This window comes from Motacilla alba, chromosome 5 (assembly GCF_015832195.1).
Source record: "Motacilla alba alba isolate MOTALB_02 chromosome 5, Motacilla_alba_V1.0_pri, whole genome shotgun sequence".
NCBI lineage: Eukaryota > Metazoa > Chordata > Aves > Passeriformes > Motacillidae > Motacilla > Motacilla alba.
Genome location: NC_052020.1, coordinates 30,996,442 through 31,017,147, shown reverse-complemented (window position 1 = coordinate 31,017,147; position 20,706 = coordinate 30,996,442). Strand labels below are relative to the sequence as shown.

The window sequence follows — 20,706 nt, the reverse complement described above, 5'->3', positions numbered from 1 at the left end:
TGTTCAATGAGTGATATTTTTCTGAAAGTCTTGTGACTTCCAGGTTAAACCACTTGTAATTTTTAGACAAAAGCTACCAAGATGACAATGTCAGAGAACATGTCAGGAGTAACCACTGGAAGATCTCTTTATTATCTTACTTAAGACCTTGAATTTCTGTGCCTTACCACCAAAGAAAAAAAGTAGTATACCAATTTCATTTTGAGAGAGTGGGGGATTTTAAATTAATAAATGAATTGGCCTATGTTGTTTATTTAATCTTGAATGAGCATCTAAATACTCCATGATTGCAAAAATGTGCTGGTGGTAAAGTCTAGGTTAGGATGAGAATGGTAGAAATGATAGCAGAACGAGGATGTACAGTTCTTATTAAAGAAAAACAAAAACAAAAGGAACAAATCTGATAAACTAACTTTAAAGATCTATGCTTTGGACTTCAGTAATCCTAATGATTACTGAACTTTTACAGAAATTACAGCCATTCTTTTCGACTGTGTTCTGTGATACAGAACATTTACAGAACATGATACAATTTTCAATGTCCTGGCTTTTTTATGGATCCAAAGTGATAGTTAGAGAATATATTTATATGGAGACAATGAGAACTCTGTAGCAGAGACAGATATAATTTATATTTATTAATCCAGGATAAGCTATAAAGGAAGCAAGTACTAGATTTTACAGGAGGTGGTGCCAGGTGCATTAGTTTGAAGAGGTTTTTCTCTATGCTAATGTTTCATAACTGTGTCTTCATTATTTTAGACCTGCACTAATTACTGTAGTAATTTATTTCCAAGTTTTTGGTCTTGTCTAGACACAGCTATTCAAAATCTCATCCATTCTCTAACTTCAGACACCTGATCTGTTGCTGAATTAATTTTTAATCTGATCTCTTAAAATTATTCTATCAAAATCTGAACATTTAATTATCTTCTATATTTTGTTTTAAAGTCTGTTTTTCTTGTGTAACTCACGATGAAGAGAAGGTCTAGCAGATGCACCCTAAATCTTTGTCTATCTCACTGATACTTCTGTTTGACGTGTGAGTGGAACTGATGTAACTTAGATCACTGATCAACCCAGTGGTAATAAGAATAGAATGAGACATTTTGCTGGATATACTTTGCAGGTTTAGATTAACAGAAAGTTAGAAGTTTTGTGTGAAGAAAAATATGGTTCTAGATTTGGGAAGAAAAAAAAAGAAAAAAAAAAGTCACTGAATACTTGAATATTCATATCTCTAGTAATTCTCTTTCCCCAGATGAGTTTTGTAGACATGAACATTTTGAAATAATGGATGTCAGGCAGTAATTTCTGTGGCAGAAACTCACAGCGGGGAATATAACAGTTTCCCTGTAAGACAGTTTGAAGCGGTGATAGATTTTGTAACTTTGTAATTTCCTTTTTCTTCATCTGTCAAGAGAGAGATGAATCCAACTTAGCATATGTGCAAGCATAAAATCAGCCTCGGTATTCACAATAAGAAAATCTAATTTAGTTCTTAGTGATAACTAAGGTTTCATGGAAGCAGGCAGTATGAATTTTGAAAGTCCAGGCACAGAGTAACTTGTAAACTTGGGGAAGAAAATACGTTATTCTGCAAGTGTCTGCATTTGAAACAGGATATCAGAAATAAAAATTTCTTTTATTTGTTTGCTTGCGTCTGTGTGCTGCATTTGCATTGGCAATCAGTTGAACCAGGTGTTTATGGTGGTGTAGCATAAAAAAAATGACAAGTGTTCTAAATATCTTGGGACATATGACAACCTAGCATATTACGAAGACTTTACCTATTTCTGCTCTATGAAGTGCTCAGTGAGCAGTGCATTTGTTGCTGGTTTTGGAGTTCAAGCATTTTATAGGTTCTTGCATATAATTTCCTTGCACAAGCAGCACTAAGATCTTTGCTGAGTGTTTTTCCTTTTATTCTTAAAACAAGGTGTAAGTGGAGAAGAAGGAGAAGGTGGGGGGGGGGGGGGTGGGGATTGCTAGATAAACAAAACCATACAGAGATATAAACCTGGTAGACACAAGAAATGGAGACAATGGCGAAGACCAGGGCTCCTCAGCTGTTAATTGATGGCCCATTAAGAACACACAGGCAGCATTTGGAGAAGACCAATCTGGACTTTGTAACTGATAAGGCAGCAAATATGAAGGCAGCATATTCCAGTGCCTGACCACCTTTTCTGTTGCAACTTCAGACCATTTCCTTTCATACTGTTGCAACTTCAGACCATTTCCTTTCATACTGTCCCTTGTTATCTCTGAGAAGATGCTGACACCCACCAGGCTGTAATCTCCTTTCAGGTAGTTATAGAAAGTGATAAAGTCCCTGATGTGCTACCCCCAGGCTTATCTCTAGCAAGCCTGGTTTTATCCCTTTCCCCCTTCAAATCTAATTTAAGGCTCCTTCATTGAGCCCTGCTAAAACCTATGCCAAGATCTTTTTTCTGCCTTGGGACAGGTGTGCCCCATCTGTTGTCAGCAGGCTTGGTGTTTTGTAAACTGATCTATGATGAAAAACCACAAAATCCTGCTGGTAACACCAGGCTCAGAGCAGTTATTCATCTGTGTGATTTTCCTACTCCCACCTTCCCCTGCAACTGCCAGAAGAGAGAGCACTACTGGTGCTCCAGATCCCTCAATGAGTTATCCCAAAGCAGTGAGGTGCCTCTTGATATTCCTCAGGCTTCTTGGGACTTTATTGCTGCCCACCTGAAAAAACAGTAATGGATGATAATTAGAGAGCTGTACCAGACTGGATAGTTTCTTGGTTACGTCTCTAACCTGGACCTCGAGGAGGAAGGAGACTTCTCTGTGGCTTGGGTCTGGTCAGAATATTGATCCCTCTGTTTCTCTCAGAAAGGAATCATGGATGACTTTTTTGTCATAACTGAGGCAGCTGTGGTGTGTCAGGTAGACTAATTCACCCTGGACAATTCCCCAGCCTGTGAACCTTAGTCCATGTTGCCGTGTGCCTGAGCCTCACTCCCAGAGCCTCATTCCCATTGAACAAGGGCACTTGGGAAGGTGAGGTAGGCTGGGAGGGGATTCACCAATTGCCTTGAGCAGAGACCTGGCTCTATTCCCCTCGTCTCTTAGGTCCCCTCCTGCTGCCTGGTGACAAGATAGTTGCATATTCTCTGCTTCTTGTGATGTGGCTGGCTAGCGAGCATAATTTGGTATGAATTTATAAAGTGCAAAGTATGTAAGTGATTATTAAACATCTAAATTTTATGAACTTCTCTGCTGAAAACATATCAAGGTTTAACTCTCTAATTTGCTAGTGAATGTGTTGGCTGATTTTTGGCAGAACAGGTGTTACAGAATTCTTAAGTGAACCTCATGAAGTAGGCAAGCACTGCTAATGTTATCTGGGACGGGAGCTGTGCGGAACAGCGATACTGACTTTTCTACAGAAATCAACCTAATTGCAAAATTAAGTGCACTTTCCTTTGGCACCATCTAACTTATGAAAAAAAGCACAAAGCAAATGAATATGTCTTTATTATGCTTTGTAACATCAGTAAATATATATTGAGAAATATTCTTCCTAATTTCATAAAAATCATTCTATTTCCAGTAATTGAGCTTGCCCTCAGTTATAGATCCAAGGTAATGACATCAGTGACTGACCATGTAGTTAACTCACATATTCCCACTCAGTTTGCTAGAGTGACTGATCTGTCATGTTTTTAGGACATTTCTACTGCTTGCAGATTTTTAGATATCTCCTACTGGAGTAGCAATAATTGTAAGACTTGAACCACTATGCAGGGAAAACTGCCATGCAGCTGCTTGTTGGTGGTCTGAATATTTTATTTTGGAGGGTATAGTTGATGAATATGATTCATTTATGCACTTTCAATCTCCTGTACCAGCCAGTTCTTGTCTAAACCTTGTGTATTTAACTTTCTATAGCCCAGCTTTTTTAATTTGCGTTAATGCTTGACGTGGAATGGACATTTAAGTTGAATGTACTTATATTTTCACATTTTTTTCTGTTGTAGCTCTTCTACTTTATTCAGTCTTTTTTTTTTCATGTATTTTGTATGAAGACTGTTAAAGTATCTGCTGTGTTTTTCAAACCATGTTTGAAAGATTTCTGTTGTAATTTTCCCTGCCTCTGATGCATTTTCTCTTTTCAGCTGTAACAGATGTAGATGATTACCGAGATTTAGTGAGGTTTTTGTTTAAAAGAATTTCCAAAAATATCAGAGAGTTCACATCTGAAATAAATTTCAGAAGTCATAATTCAGGATTGTAATGGATAGTTAAGGTCAAATACACATGACAGTAATTTATGGTTTTCAGAACTTTTTGCTGAAATATGAATGTAATTCATCTTAATAGACTTTAAAAAGTTTTACTGATAGAAAAACTGCATTAACAGATGTGTGTGTATGCATAGTGCAGTATCAGCATAATGGAGTATGGATTAAGAAATGGAAGATACAGCTGGATTTCAAAGGTATTATATCCTCATATTAAGCATATTTTAAAATCATTTGTAGGCACTGTAGTTCTATAAATAATAAAGTTTCTTTAATTCTGTGATTTAACATTGGGGAAGTAATTGTGGCTGATGTTGAGTCTTGTGTGTATATATATCCACATAAAGGAATTTGACATTGAAATGTAACAATTTCCTAGGAAACTTTAAAAACTATTGCCAGAATTCTTTTTGTCTAGGTAATATATACCATCATATACGTGAAGTCACACTGTTCTAACATTCTCTCAATAAGGATACTAGAAGAGAAGTTTAATTAATTGTTTGAGGAAGTGCACTGCATGTAAAAGCTCTTCAATGTCCTCTACACCCCTTAATATATCTGTCTATTGAGTGAATGCTCAAATATACTTTATTATATCTGTGTATTTTCTAGTACAGTGTAACTACAGGTACTGTTCTCCCTTTAGAATTCTTTCTCCATATAATTTATGATCCCCCATGCACACACATAAATTTGAACCTGTTTCACAGCTTTCCCATTCCTATCAATCCATGTTTGCCTGGCAGCTCATCAGCATTATGTTCACAACCTTATTTATGTCTTGTCTATGGAAGGTTTAGGGAAGAAGCCTCAGCCTTAACCTAAACCTCTGTTTTCTTGATTAAAATTTATTTAAAACCCATCGTCTTCCCCAAGCTATAAAACAGTTACAAAGAATCATTTAACAATTATTCTAGACCCTGCAGAACCTTGCATTTCTGTTTCAGACCTATCTTATCTCATATTAATGTCATATTATCTTTGGGTCATTGACAAAAAATTATTTATACAGCAACATTCCAGCTCTCAGGCTTTTTTTTTTCCCCTTCCTCCTAAAATCTGGATAAGTAGCATGTAAATATTTATTGGCTATTAATAGCCTCACTCTGATTCTGAGACCTGGTGCAAAGTCCTGGGTCTTGCAAACTTTCTGGATGTGTTTAAATGCTATTGTCTGTTTATGTGTGGTTCTGCTGCCTACACCTGACAATAATGACTTCAACCCAGATCACCATGACATTGTAAAATCTTCTCTGAGAATACTATTTTTAAAAAAATAGTATCTGTAAAGGTTTTTTCTATCTTGTAGAAAGCTGCTAGCCTACAACTTCATATAGTGACTGAGCAAATTCTGCTTTGTTTAATCTTTTTTTAGGACTTTTCCAATTTGTTTTGAGTTCCTAAAGTTTAAGGTAGATAATTTTTTGTCTCATTGTATGTCCCTGATTTTCAAAGCTGTATGCTAAGTATCCCTTTGGTCAACAGTTGATATAGACCATGTATAAAATCCTGAATGGTATTGAGTTCTGTATAAAAATCTGTTTGATTTTGGCCCTAAAGTCAGCATTTAAGTTTCCTAGTAAAAACTGTTAGTCCAAAAGGGAAATCGTATATCTTTAACAAAGTGTGCTATTAAATAAATATCTGAAATATTTATAGTTGATAGTTCAGAGAGACTAGTCATATACAGAATACATGACTTAAAGAATATGCTAAAAAAAGTGCATACCCATTCTCATTTTGAAATAGATATGATCTAAATGTTTGTTGCTACTGGTATCTTTACTAATCTGGTAGTGGTCATGCACTTAGATTCCAAAAGGCTGACAGCTTCTATTTGGATTCCTTCTTGCTGTCAGGTGTCAAGTTTTTTAAATTGGTTCATCTGTAATTGAGACAAGACACTGGCTATTCCATTAATATTTACCGTCATCTTTCAAACAATAAAAATTTCTAAGCTAAACCCTACAGACTGAGTTTATTATGCTAAAATTTCTTACATTTGTGAACTTCAGTTATGAGTTAATTTCTGAAATGAAATTCATTGTAAAATTGTTGTAATGGGTGTCCTATGTTATATCTTCCTGTTACTAGCTGGTTAGCCTGCTTCACTTGCACCAGATGTAAAAGAAATGGGCAAAACAAACAAAATATACGCAACCATGTATATACACAACAATGTATCTTACATTCATTTCTCTCTCCAAAAGGATGCTCCATCAAAATGAACTTTAACACCTTCCTTTCCTAGCATATCTAGTGTATTTCTTCATTTGTTTGCCAGAGGTTTTTAATGTGAGAGTTGCAAAGCATGCCAGTTCTGATACCACAACTGATAGAATCATAGAATGGTTTGGATCAGAAGGAAACTTTAAAGATCATCTAGTTTAGCCCCTGCCATGGACAGGGACATTTTTCACTGGATCAGGTTGCTCAGAGACCTGTTCCAATGATGGGACATCCACAGATTTTCTGGACAACATGTCCTGTTGCCTTATCACCCGCATTCTAAAATAAGTCTTTCTTGGGTTCAACCTGAATCTACACTCCTTTAGTTTAAACCTGTTGTCCCTTATCCTGTCCTTACAAGCCCTGGTAAAAAGTCTCTCTTCATCTTTCTTATTAGTCCCCTTAAGTATTGAAACACTTCATTGAGATTGCCCTGAAGCCTTCTCTTCTCCAGGTTGAACAACCCCAGCTCTCTCAGCCTTTTTGATGGGACCATTGTTTCCATCCTCTCAGTCTTTCTTGACAAGAGAGCTGCTCCAAAGCTCTGACTGTTTCATGGCCCTCCTTGGGACCTGCTCTAACATGTCCATTCAGTAAAAATGATAAGGTACTTGGGCAGGGTACACTTTTCTTAGATAATTCCACTTCCTTGATCACCATGGTGTATATCTTCATGCTTTTAATCAATCTGCCATTCTGTTAATTAATGTGTATGCTTAATGTCACTTCCTCTCTGTCATGGTTTAACCCCAGCCAGCACCCAAGCACCATGGGGCCACTTGATCTCTCCCGCATCAATGTGACTGGGGAGACAATCAGAAGGGTAAAAGCCAGAAAACCCCTGGATTGAGACAAAGACAGTGTAATAGGGAAAGCAAAAGCTTTGCTTTTGCACACCAGCAAAGCAAAACAAGGAATGAATTCAGTGTTTCCCATGGACAGGTAGGTGTTCAGCCACCCCCAGGAGAGCAGGGCCCCATCACCTGCAATGGTGAATGGGAAGACAAACACCATCACTCCAAATGTCCCCCCTTCTTCCTTCTTCCCCTAAATTTGTACACTGAGCATGATGTCATATGGTCTGGAATGTCCCTTTGGTCAGCTGGGGTCACCTGCTCTGGCTGTGTCACCTCCCAGCCTCCCATGGACCCCCAGCTTTCCCACCAGCATGGCTGTACAAAAAGCAGAAAAGGCCTTGGCTCTTTGCAAGCCCTGCTCAGCAATAACAAAAACATCTCTGTGTTATTAACCCTGTGTTCAGCAAAAATCCAAAACATGGTCCTGTACCAGCCACTGTGAAGATTAACTCTACTCCTGCTGAATCCAGAACACTTTCTTAAGGAATGACAGGGCTCTGCCTCCTACGGAGAGGACATATTTAATTTGCCTGAGGTGCACCACTGCACAACTAGTTTACTCCAGCTCTATTAATGTCTTCTCTTCTCATGCATTGCAGTTTAAAATCAAAGAAGTAATTTTTAAAGAATATTTAGTACTCAGCTTTAATAATAGACGATAGATAAATATTTTGGATATTACACTTGGTCTTGGTATTTTGTGTGGATGTCTCTTTGTGGCCCCTCTCTCACGTTACCTCATTTCCATAAAGAACTGCATAAAGGGAAAGGTGGAGAGAGCTGTGGTACAAAGGGCAGCAAACTATCTAAGCACTTCAATGGCAACTGTACTGCCTGGATTTGGATTGAAAATAAAAAAGAAGCAAAATGGTCAATAGTATGCTACTTGACTTTCTGAAGCAATTTTTTATTCAAAGAGGTGGTTTTTTTTTGTTTTTGTTTGGGTTTTTTGGTGGAATTTTGTGTGTATGTGTGTGTGTGTGTTTTATTGCTGTATATTTGCTTATTCTGCCTTGCTGATGCCTTGATATAAGATATGGGAATATGTTCCAGAATTATGATTAGGCTTTTGTCCAACCACTGTTGAAGGCGTAGACTGACAACGGAAACCCCAACTCTATTTTTAAAATCTTCTGAGAACTGTCAGAGGGTGCTGTGTGAATTTCCATCAAAGAATTCTGCTGTCATCATAAGGATCCATTTGCAGTGAACAGGCTGTAGTTACTGGGAGAAGACAGGCCCCAGACAGACCCCACCTTGGTAGGTTACTAGAAAAAATAGAGGCTTTTAATTTATAAAAAATATGTTAAAAACAACCAACAGCAAGTACTGAAAGTAAAGCTAAATCTCCTGAGAATCTACCTCCCCATGACCACCACTGATTTCAGATCTGCACTGGATGTTAATTTCCTTCATTTGTTTGTGGGTTTTGTGATGATTTACAATATGAGATGTTTAAGCATACCTCTTTTTTAGATATTAACACATATTGCTTACCAGAAGGTTTATTTATAGACATTTAAAGCAAAGGAAAACCCAAGATGTTATATTCATGTGACCTCTTCCTGATTCAATTACATGACTGTGATGTCTGTATTTTGGGACCAAAATATTCATGCAGTATGCACTTCTGTGTGGAGGTCCTAATGAATTTTATCATATTGCAGCAGACCTTTATAAGCTTTTCTAATTACAGAAGTGAAAAATAGAATTTGAATCTTTTATGAACCTTTTTTGGTTTATAACCTGATCCTGATATTAAACCTTGCTTTAGGTTATCCTTGGATACACCCTCTAGTAAACAATATTCCTAGTACAAATGTATGGAGCAAGTATGTTAGTATTTATTGAAAAACTTTATCTTCACTATTGCAAGTGGATGGTGTGGGCAAAAGAAGTGCTTTCAAGAGATGTATAGAAGATTCGTGTCTCTTTGGCAGAATGGCAAAATGTAATTGCTGTAAGACAAAATTGGTAGTTCTGTAACCAGGAAACATTTGCTTTGTCGGCATGCATGTAAGAGAAAAAACAATAAAAATGGTTTAATTACTGGAAATGTAGTTTGAGTATTTTTTTTTAAAAAGGTAATAATTAAATTTTTCCAGATAGCTTATCTTTCTTAGCAGTTTGCACTTTTCTTTAAAAATTTTCCCATTATTGTAATTTGTGATTTATGTATTTTTTGATCAGCAAGCACAGGTTTTTTTTTCTTATGCTGCCTGATAATACGATCGAAACTCTTATGTGTGAATATCTGTTACACAGCCTTTTAAGTTGAATAGAAGTATAAAGTTACCTATAAGACCATTTGAATCAGGGCAAAGAAGTATGTCCAAACATAAGTTTGAAAATAATTATTTAATTTCCAGAACTTTTTAAATGTTCACACAGCTTCAATGTGGATCATATACATTGCATATTGCCTCTTTGTTCTGTTTGTTTATAATTTTATAAGGAAGCATAGGATTAAAGTTGAAATTACTCATACTCATTTAAAAAGAGGGATTTGAGTTGTTGAGGAACTTGGTGACTTGTCATTGTTTTGACCTGAAGAAGAAAAGAGAATAAAAGAAAACACAACGAAACTGTCCTGGAAGACACAATACACTTTATTTCCCTATGTACATTCCTGGTTTATGTCCAAAGAAGAGGCTCACAAGTGTTCCTCCCTGTCAAAGTCTGTAGGCTGAGGGTGATGGCTCCTGCTCCTTCACATCACTGTGTCTGTAGCACACCTTTCCCCATGTGCTTGGTGAGCCAAAGCTGCCTCTAACAGCCACCCACTATTCAGGGGACCTCAGGATTCCACAGACATCTGCAGTAATGCCTGGGGACTGCTGTTCAATGCTGAGCCTTCAGTAAAGCCCTGAGTGCTAGATTGCATTTATAGTGTAACCTAGGTATGTGTGTAAGCCTAGAAGGGTGCAGTTACATTTTCTTTGTTTCTGTGTGTTTTGGGTTTTGGTCAGTTTTGAGACTTAAAAGTGTTTTTTTGAGGTTTTACTTGGTTTCCTCTTTCTTTTTTCTCATGACTTGTCAGAAAAAGAAAGAAGTTGCTTTTTATCTTGACAAAGAGTAGGCAAGATGAAAAATCCATGTCATACACTAGCTTTGTAACTGTAATAAAAATTATTTTTCAAGTGACAAATATCTTCCAACAAAAAACAAAGTCCAAAATATTCAGAACTTGAATCAGTCAAATTTGTACTGCATACTACACATGAGTGCGGATGCTGAGAGAGAGAAACTATAGTTTCCCAGGCATGGTTCTGGGAAAAGCTGTAAGAAGCTCAAAGAATTATAAACAATTCTTATCTTAAGTTGCTGCACCTGGTGTTTGTGAACATGTGGAATGTGTTATGGAAATATGTTTACCAAAGGGTGTTTTTTAATTAACCAGTCATGTGAAATATATTGATTAAATGACCAATCAGGTTCACCTGTGTCACACTAAAATATAAAAGAAGATGTCTCAATAAACGTGAGACATTTTACTATTTTGCCTTTGGATACGACTCCGTGTCATCTCTGACTCACCAGTGACACAAGAGTGTCAGCTGTTGTGTAACAATGAACAATTATTTTTTTATTAAGAATGGAATTATCTTAGCAAATAAATAAAGATTAATACAGTGGAGCTTTCAGAAATTTCCCCCAAGGAATTTTTTGTTGAGGCTTACAATGCAGTTATTTGGCAGAGGAAAAGTGATATGACCATGAAGCAAGACTTCTGATGTAGTTATGTACTTTGCTCTGAATCTGATGTCTGCATGCACATGTGATACACAATTGTACTTAATTGAAGGAAAATTACTTTATTTTTGCAGTGTAGGAACCTAAACAAACTGAATTGTTCTAGCTAGATGGCAAATGAATACATTAAGTTATTTTTTTGGATCATAGCCTCAAACCCAAAACAACCCAAGTAAGATTTAATCAAAGAAGCTTTTAATTTTTATGAACTTAATTAGGAAGTCTAAATATTTAAGACTGTGTTGCCTTGGTAAATAATAAATTCAGCAGCCAGAATTTTTCCACATCCTTTATCTGAAGTAGAAGAGAGTAACAGAATTATTATGCCATACCAGAACTGTTTTCTGTATCAGTTTTATGAAATTAATTTTCCACAGTGTAAAAGGCAGAAAAAATACACATTTGCCAATTGTTGCAGTAACAATAACTGAAGCAATAAATCCCAAAAATAGTGTATGAGTTTGTAGGTTTGAAAAGTTCTATTCTTTTCAAATGTGGAAGTAGTGGAATCCTTTAATGTGGTACTTTATGAAGCTTCTGTTTCATAATTGACTATACTAAAAGCTGGAAACTAGGTAAATTATGGATGCTTTTTAAATGGATCATTTAAATGGATTTATACAACAGAAACACATAGTTAACTCACTTTATTTTTATACTAGTATTTAGGAAGTCTTGGTATGCTTCATCAGCTTGCTAATTTGAGTCACCTTTCTTCAATTACCTTCTTTAATGAGCAAACCAAGGAATGGGTGTGAAAAATGTTTCATATATATCATCAGCCTTATACCAGGTGTAAAATTTGACTACCACACAAGGATTGATCACTCTACCAAAGGAAAAAAAAAGTAGACCAAGGGAAAAAGCACTTTGACTTACTTCTACATTTTCCCTGTTTTCTGGTGATTTAGACTTGCTTCCCACAAAACAAAGTCTAGACATTCAATGGCCTAACCTACATCTTTTTTTAAAGCTGCTGTATTACCCATGATGTAGGTGGATATTGACTATTATTATAATCCTCCTTTTTTGTAAAAACTGGCTATGATGCATTATTTTTTTGAGAATAATACTTGAACTGTTTGTATAATTATGATGGACATAAATAATACAATTAAAAATAATTATTTCCTCTATCTTAGTAAAATATGTATATGAATATGTAGATGCTGAGCATGATGTCATATGGTCTGGAATGCCCCTTTGGTCAACTGGGGTCACTGGCCCTGGCTGTGTCACCTCCCAACCTCCTACACTTCCCCAAATTCCTCGCCACTGTGGCTGTAGAAAAAGCAGAAAAAGCCTTGGCTCTGTGCAAGCCCTGCTCAGCAATAACAAGGAACTGGTGGGTGCGAACAAATTTACCAAATTCATCTTTGGATAGAAGATTGTCAACTCTGTATAGAGTTCCTTATTTTGTGAAGAAAAATGTAGATTGCTTTAGATTGCAATTTCTTCACTTGTTTTCCAAGATTATTCCAGAGTACTCTAAAGAAATGCAGTCCTGTAGAAGAATCATTTTGTAGCCAGTGTTCAAACGCTACCAAGATGTTTATTTACATCCTGCTCTTTGTGATAGAGGGAGAGATGTGAGTAGAATGTTGTCTATCAAAGAGCGAAGGTGGCTGTGAATTTTTACTTAGTTCATTTTATCGCAGCACTGATCTATAATCAGCAAGTGTCTCACATTAATCAGGCCTGTACAGAGCATCAGCTAGATACACCTGCTTGTTTTACCATGTTTAATAGATATGTGTTGGCTTTTTTAAAAAGTAATATATATTTATTGAATAAAAGGACATATTATCATCATGGTTTTCCATGGTTTTACAGAAGAATGTACTTTTAAACAATTCTCTATCACTTTGCATTTAAGTTAGTCATTCCTGTGGCAGTATCTACTTGAATGTTTATTGCAGCTGTGAGTAAATTATGGGCAAAATATGTAATTTTTTTAAGAAAAGTATTTCTTCTTGTAGTATAATAACCAAGTTGATTAATTATGTAGAATTTATTAATTTTCAACGCCATGTCAATTTTATTCTATCAGTTTATTTTCAGCACTGAATATTATAGAGATTAGGTAGATGTTGACTCAGTAGGTAATAAACTAAATCTATGATATCCTTTTCCAGCAACATTTGCATGTATATGTTTACTGTATTCATGGTTCTGTGCTTGACAATATAAAATATATTGAAGTGTGTCTATTTTTGAATACACCCCCTATTCAGATTTATGTCTACTTTATAAATCACTACAACTCTAAATTCTGGAATATATATGCAACACAAATGAAGAAGGAATTTCACTAATTTTTGGAATTTCCTTATTCTCAAATTCTGTGTTGAAAAACTAGTGAACAGTGCAGGAGCAAGGTCATGTCAACAATACATTAATTCACCTTGATCACTGAATTGCCATGCATCTGTATTTGTGCATAAACGGAATGATGGTAGTCTAGAATGTTAGCTTGGTGATGCCACTGGTGGAAACCAGTTATTACAAAATGATGCTTAGAATGTGTGTACTTTTTGAGGAAGAATAGCAAAAGCAGTTTCTTGTGCAAATGCCCATCTGTAGTGGACCATTGTTTATGGATGTCCTTTCCTCCCTGTGATTCTGTGAACTCTAAGCCTGTTTTATTAAAAACCAACCAACCAACCAACCAACCAACCAAAACAAACAATCAAACAAATCAAACAACAAAACCCCCACGAAACCCCCCCACAAAACCCCTAGACCCCACCCACCCCCAAAATAAATGGAGTAGAATATGGAAATGTCAGAGCTGCTCGATGAAAAAAATTGCATTTTAAACACCTACTGAATCAAAACCATTTAAATTTGTTGAATTCATGGTTCACAAACTAGGTACTGAAAACAAGGTACTGCTGAGACATGGTCTGCATTTTTGTGATAGCATAGCAACTCCATAAAACTCATTTCTATTAGCTTCTTCAGGCCAGAAAAGCAATTACAGACCTCAGCCAGAATGATGTTTTTTTCAGTGAGAATATGCTAACACTGAATCATCTTAACAGGGAATAATTGTCTCATTTACAGATTGTATTGGCTTTGCTAATTCTTTATGCTCATGAATGAATACTTTTAAAGACTTTTCTGCAAAATCTTCTGAAATAACATATAATGTAATATTCTTGCCACTTTTAAAAAACTATTGAAGTTTTTTATCCTACAAAGCAAATATTCAGCTTGTTAAGTGTTGTAGCACAAAGGAAAAGGCACATTGCCATTAAGGGGAATAACATAAAACATCAGTGTTCAATGCTGCATGCATTTCTTAAGACATTCCTCGCTTGTATTTTGAGATTACTGCACTTAATGATTGATAAAGATTTTCTGATACAAGTGTAAATTCTAAGTGCTTATTTTTCTGAATTCTAGAATATTAAAATATTAATTTCATTATATTAGGAACTCTTGCCCTTTTATGCATGTGGATTTCAAAAGAAAATAGTTAATTTATTTGATTAATTTTCATTGTAAGTAAGTTTTATGTATGTTCATAGAATCATACAACAGCCTGGGTTGGAAGAGATGTTCAAGACCACCCTTTCCATCCCAGTGCCATGAGTGGGGAAACTTTCCACTAGACCGGATTAATCAGATCCCCATCCAACCAGGCATTCAACACATCCAGGGATGAGGAATCCACAATTTCTCTGGGCAACCTGTGCCAGTGTATATCTACTGTAAACCTCCATTCTTTCAGCTTGAAGTTGTTACCCCTTGTGCTATAAAAGATAGGATGAGCCCTAGTAAAAAGTCTGAAGACATACTTTTATTTGTTAGGGAACTATGAATTATAATAGAGGCTACTAATGTACACCTCTGTGGGATGATAAATACTTAAGTCTAGTAGGGAAAATTAATAGAATTTGACTTATATAGAAGTAATGTAATGATAACTGTGTGCTAAACTGCAAATATAAATTTTATTCTAAATTTTGGTATTTATAAATTAATGTTTTAATATTTTACTATTTTTAGCTCTAAAATATGTATTTTCAAATATTGATACAGAAACTAGATGATGAAAAATGTATTAAACATCTTAATTTTTATCTTACATATGCTCTAATTTTTTCCCACCAAATACACATGATTCTGATGTAATTTTTTAAAAATTCATAAAGGGATGCATGTAGTGAGTATTTAATAGTACTGGTAATATTTTGCAACTTATTTCACTGAATATCAAAAAGAAAAAATTATTTTATTAATGAACTTGAAGGCTGAAAATTTCAGAGAGCAGTTTATAGAAATGAAAGCAGAAGCAATAGGAGGAAAGATAATTTTTTAACATTAATTTATTCTGTCTAACTGCTACATTTTTTAGAATTGCTTGTAAAAATGCCTCAAATTCTTTTTTCTGTACTGTTGGAACCACTATTGATTGTCATGCAAAGTTAGATAAGAAAAATACTGTCTATAACTGCTGACTAGTCTGAAATGTAATAGTTGCCCATTTCAGTATGAAGGGGTAAGCAGGCAGTGAAGGGTCGCCTAAAAAGAAAGCCCTGTAACTTGCACACACCTGTGAAATCACACAACTGAAAAACATGCTTTTGATTTCGCTCTTTTAAGGGAAAGTGTGTCACTTAGTTCCTTTGGTGAAAATTGCTTTTCTTCTCCCAGCTTTTATTTCAAGTGCCCAAAGCCGTGGCAGTGTCATAGTACTGCAGTTGCATAAGGGGAGTGTAAATAGCAGTGCTGCTTTTAGAACATAATTGTTCAAGTGATCTCAGCGTTCGGCACAGGCGGCTGCTGTGTATCTGCTTTGATAATAATAATTGACACCAGTAGGACTTTGTAGCTGGAGCGGACAGTGACATATCATATCACTCCTGTTTTATCAGCTTCTGCCCCCTTAAAAACTTGTCAGGCAGTGTCTTTTGACGAACAGTTACATACATGCCTGTAACAAAAATAAGTGCTTCTACATAAGTGCTCCTTACTCTCTCAGAAGTTTTTTCTTAGTCAGTGGACAAGTTTTGGAAAATAAAATTAATTTTTATTCTGTATATTGCTTTGACACAGTCAAACACTAAAATTAATCTCTTTTGGCTTGCTTATATCAGCTTTAGCGTCACATATTAAGAGGGGAAAAAGGGCTTGGCACTTTATGTGTTCAGCATTGTTTTATGTAGCAATTTGTAAAAGTGTTTTTCTAGAGTGTTCTTATTCTTGGGATATGTCTTTTGAGGATCAAGCTTTTATGACTGAACTTTCACCTGAAAAATGCCTCTTGGATCTTTGTGAAATCACAGAGATTTCCATATTACATGAAAACTTAAAAGTAAAGATTCTGCATTCTGAGGAATAGTGTTGATAGTTTCCTGTGCTAACAAACAGCACTGTTAATTGCAAAATTGCAGTAAGGGTTTTTTACTGTAAGCATTAAAATATTTAGCTGACTAAAACTGAGTAACAGTGAGTTCAGTTTGCTTTATATTGCTAAAGAAACAAAAGGAGAAAACAGTTGCAAAAGCCTTGGAGACAGTGTGCAGTCTTCGTCACTTTGATAAAGTCTTGAATATAAATCTCTACAGAAATCTTTACATACTTGTAGATCTGTTATAGATATACATCAAAAGAATCTCTGCATATGTACATTATATGATTTAGAAGTATATTGCATCAATTTTCAACAGATGTTGGAGAAACATCTGCATTATAGTGAGCATGTAACTTCAAAATAATTTTTTTCTTGTTCTTTCTATTGTGACAGGATGATGAAGTAGTACTACAGTGTGTTGCCAGTATTCACAAAGAACAAAGGAAGTTTTGCTTGGCAGCTGAGGGACTTGGGAATCGCCTGTGCTTTTTGGAGCCAACATCAGAAGCTAAAGTAAGAAGCTGATACTCTCAACTGGTATAACCGATCAGTGAATGTTAACCTACTTACTCACAAGCACATTTAATTATGGTTTCTTAAATATGATGCTAGAGGGACCTTATGTATGCTTTTCTTCCCCACTGCATCTTAGAAATGTTTGAAAAAATTTCCTAGAGATTCCAAATAAATTTTGAGGCACACCTGAGAACAGTGAAAAGCTGCTATTCTTTAACTAAGAAACTTCCTGTAACTGAAATACTACCTATTTTCAAGATTAGGTCTCCAGACTGTTATTATTATTTAAGTTCACTGAAGTCCCATATTTCTGTTACTGCTGTAGGTTCAAATATATTGACATACTGGATTGATAATTTTAGAAACATTGTCACCTGTCAGTTACTGGTGATAAGTATTACTCCTGACTTCATTATCGATCAGGAAGTTGGATGTACAGGGTCAAGAATGATCAAGTAAAAGAGAATTTTAGAAGGTTAAAAATGGAAAATTGAAAAAAGAAGCTAGAGAGATGTGAAGGGAAAAAAAAAACCCCAAATCGCCCCATGGTAATTATCAGAGCTTGAGAGGGGAAAGGAGAGAAGAGATGAAACTGTAAACCTCTACTAAAGCATACTGTTAGGAATAAACTAAACAGAGGAAGACCTCCTCTTTCTCTTTGGTTTTGTCTGCATCTTTTTCCTTAATTGTTTTCCTTTCTGCACTTTTCATCACCTTAAAATGCAACATTATCAAGACTTTTATTCTCTCTTGTCACTCTGATTTTAAAAAGAACAAGTGCATAGCCACTTTAAAGCTCATCCGCAGCCACGATCTTTATCATGAATCACAGAACACGGAGTTGTTAAGGTTGGGAAGAGTCTCTGAAGGTCATCTAGTGCAAAATCTACTTAGAATAGCTTCAGACAGAACAGATTGCTTAGGACACTCGGATCAGAGTTTGAGTATCTCCAGGGGTGGAGGTTTTACAACCTCTCTGGACAACCTGTTTTACTGTTTAACATGTGCACAGTAAAAGTAGGGGGGTTTTGTAATATTTAAAAAGTATTTCCTGTATTTCACTTTGTATCAATTTACTCTTGTCCTTTCATTGGGTTCTGCTGTGTGGTCTCTGGATCTGTCTTTGTGCTTTCTGCCATATATTTATGTACATTGTTGGTCCCCCTTGAGACATTTTTCTCTTGAACTTATATTTCTTTGGACATATCAGTGCCAAGAAATTGGAAAAAAAATAAAAGTCTGTTGTGAAGTTTCATATTTCATATACAGAAGACATACCGATTCAAATATTAGGATTTCCTTTAAGAGTTCATATTATTGTGTAATAAGATTCTGAATCTCAGCCATCTGGTTACTGCTGTAAATATCTTATTTCAACCTCATACATGATATTAGGTCATATACCTTCTTTTCTGTTTTGTCAGTGACATTACAGAACAAATACAATATCCATGGTGTCATTCTAAAAGACAGGAAAACAATAATAGGTAGGGGAAAAGTTTTTGCATTTGAACCTGAAGAAGCTTCATTTTACCATGAGGAATACAGCTCAAGGAAAGTAAAATTGCTGTGTTGTCAATTCATGAAGAATGGATTTATTATGTTTTCATACAGGAGACTAGCCTCTACCTCAAAAACAAATGAGTAGGCATTAAGTATAGATTCAAAAATTAAAATAAACGCATGTTCCAACATACTTTTCATCCTGTTTCACCTGTTCTGCTGATCTGTTCTTGCACTGTTTAATTTATTTTTACAGTATGTCCCTCCAGACCTTTGTGTCTGTAATTTCGTCCTTGAACAGTCACTATCTGTCAGAGCCCTTCAGGAAATGCTGGCCAGCACAGGGGATAATGCTAGTGAAGGGGTAAGTAAATTGACCTCAAAGAACATTAAATCTGAATGCAGATTTTCCTCATTTTTTTCCGTGCCCAGGATTTTCTAGAAGAGGATCCTGATGTCATAGTATTCTTGGGACATTATTGCTCCACTTCTGTAATCACATTTATTTCTCTTTGGCAATGAGGAGCCGGTGCAGCTATTTTGAATAATTGTGATCCACAAATCCAGAAACATCATCAATTTGATTGCTTTGACCCTAATTCTGCAATTTCAGCTGAATCAAACTGAATTGAACTTTCATTCTATTACAAATGGAGCATGATAAAACTCTATGGCTTTACTTATTTTACAACCTAATGGCTTTTTCTGTGCTTCAGATCTTTAACTGGCACATATTATTGCACAGATGTGAAAGATAGAATTATATCACCTTTGATCTTGCATTGTCGGCCTTTGCATACATGGTTTTCAGACTTCATTAATGCTGAACTTTAGTTTTCCACTGCATGAAAAAGTGGGATTCTTTATTTTTGCAATTGCATTCTATATTTTTGCATTGCATTCTATAAAAGAGGTCTGGATGAAAATAAAAACATTGCTTAGGAAATCAAAAGATCAATTTAAACATTTCTAAAATTCCTAAGAAATGACATAACTTTTAGTATTTTAAAAATAGTCACCTCAAACTGCAGCTGAAAGATTTAATCTCAGGCTAATAATGAGATATGAATATTTTCTTTGGCATTGGAAGTAGAGGACATATAATCTCTTTGGTAAAAATGATCACACTCTTGCTTAAGGAGCAGTAGCAATAAAAAAGAATGTAATCTGTTGTGCTGTATTTATTTTGAAACTATCTTGTCCTTCATTTTTTTTGAAATTAGGTACAATCCATTGGAGAAACTGTAATAGGAACACAGCAGTTCATACTAAGAGCAAGGCTGAAATAAAAAATTATTTGCTTTTCATAATAAATTTAGTTTGGAACAGAGTTCTGCTGCTAGTTTCAGATTTTTCTAGAGAAAGTCTGTAGCTTATTCAATTTGGAGGTTTTGTTGTTTTGGTTTGGTTGTGTTGTTTTCTTCTTTGTTTTTATTTTTATGATTAGTCAAGCTTATAAGTGATTAATTAAAAAACTTTCACTAATAAAATAGCAGAAGTGTTTCATTGCTTGTTCTCAGTATTCGTGTACTTGTTGCAAACTAAATACATGTAATTTCCTTTTGACAACTTTTTTTGTAATTACAGTTGACTTTGCTGTGAAGTTTTTCCTTTTTCATTAAAAAAAAAAGTTGTAATGTATAAAAGAAGTATTATAGTCACTGTTACATGTTTTTTCCAGTTTTCTTCACCAAACAGTGACAAGTTCCTGCACGATTAAAACAATTTTTATGAATGACATGTTTTGAAGAAGCTTGGTGGTAGTTTAACTTAGGTATTGTTCACAGCATGTAAAACAATTTCCCTACACATGCATAACCATTATTTGAGCTCTTGGAATATCTTTTGATTATCTTTGTCCCTTTCAAATGAATCCAAGGATAGTAACTGACCTTAAATGCCATCCCAAAGGAACTAAAAAGAAATTTACTCCAAAGGAAGCAAATGAAAAATCCACGGGATTTTTCCATGGGAAAAAATCCATGGGAAAAATCCTCCCAATCTTGTCATAATTCTACATATTCAAAATTAATAATTGTATTTGGTTGAAACTGTGGATCAAGTTGCTTTAATGAATCTGAATTATGTTAAAAATTAATATTACCAAGTAGTATATTCTCAGTATATGCGTAAACTATTCTGGGCAGTAAGTATATTATTTTCTCTTTCAGATTTCAGTTTCTGTATATATATATATATTTATGTT

At 35.3% G+C, this 20,706-nt stretch overlaps 1 protein-coding gene across 10 annotated transcripts in view; it reads left to right on the top strand.

Annotated features, from left to right (window-relative positions):
* RYR3 (ryanodine receptor 3) overlaps window positions 1-20,706 on the top strand; it is a 190,868-nt gene that overhangs the window by 28,911 nt on the left and 141,251 nt on the right. For all 10 annotated transcript variants that reach the window (XM_038139161.1, XM_038139162.1, XM_038139157.1 and 7 more), the window contains exons 2-3: window positions 16,875-16,994; window positions 18,757-18,864. In XM_038139161.1, coding sequence (XP_037995089.1) covers window positions 16,875-16,994; window positions 18,757-18,864 — 228 coding nt within the window. The remainder of the gene's footprint in view (window positions 1-16,874; window positions 16,995-18,756; window positions 18,865-20,706) is intronic.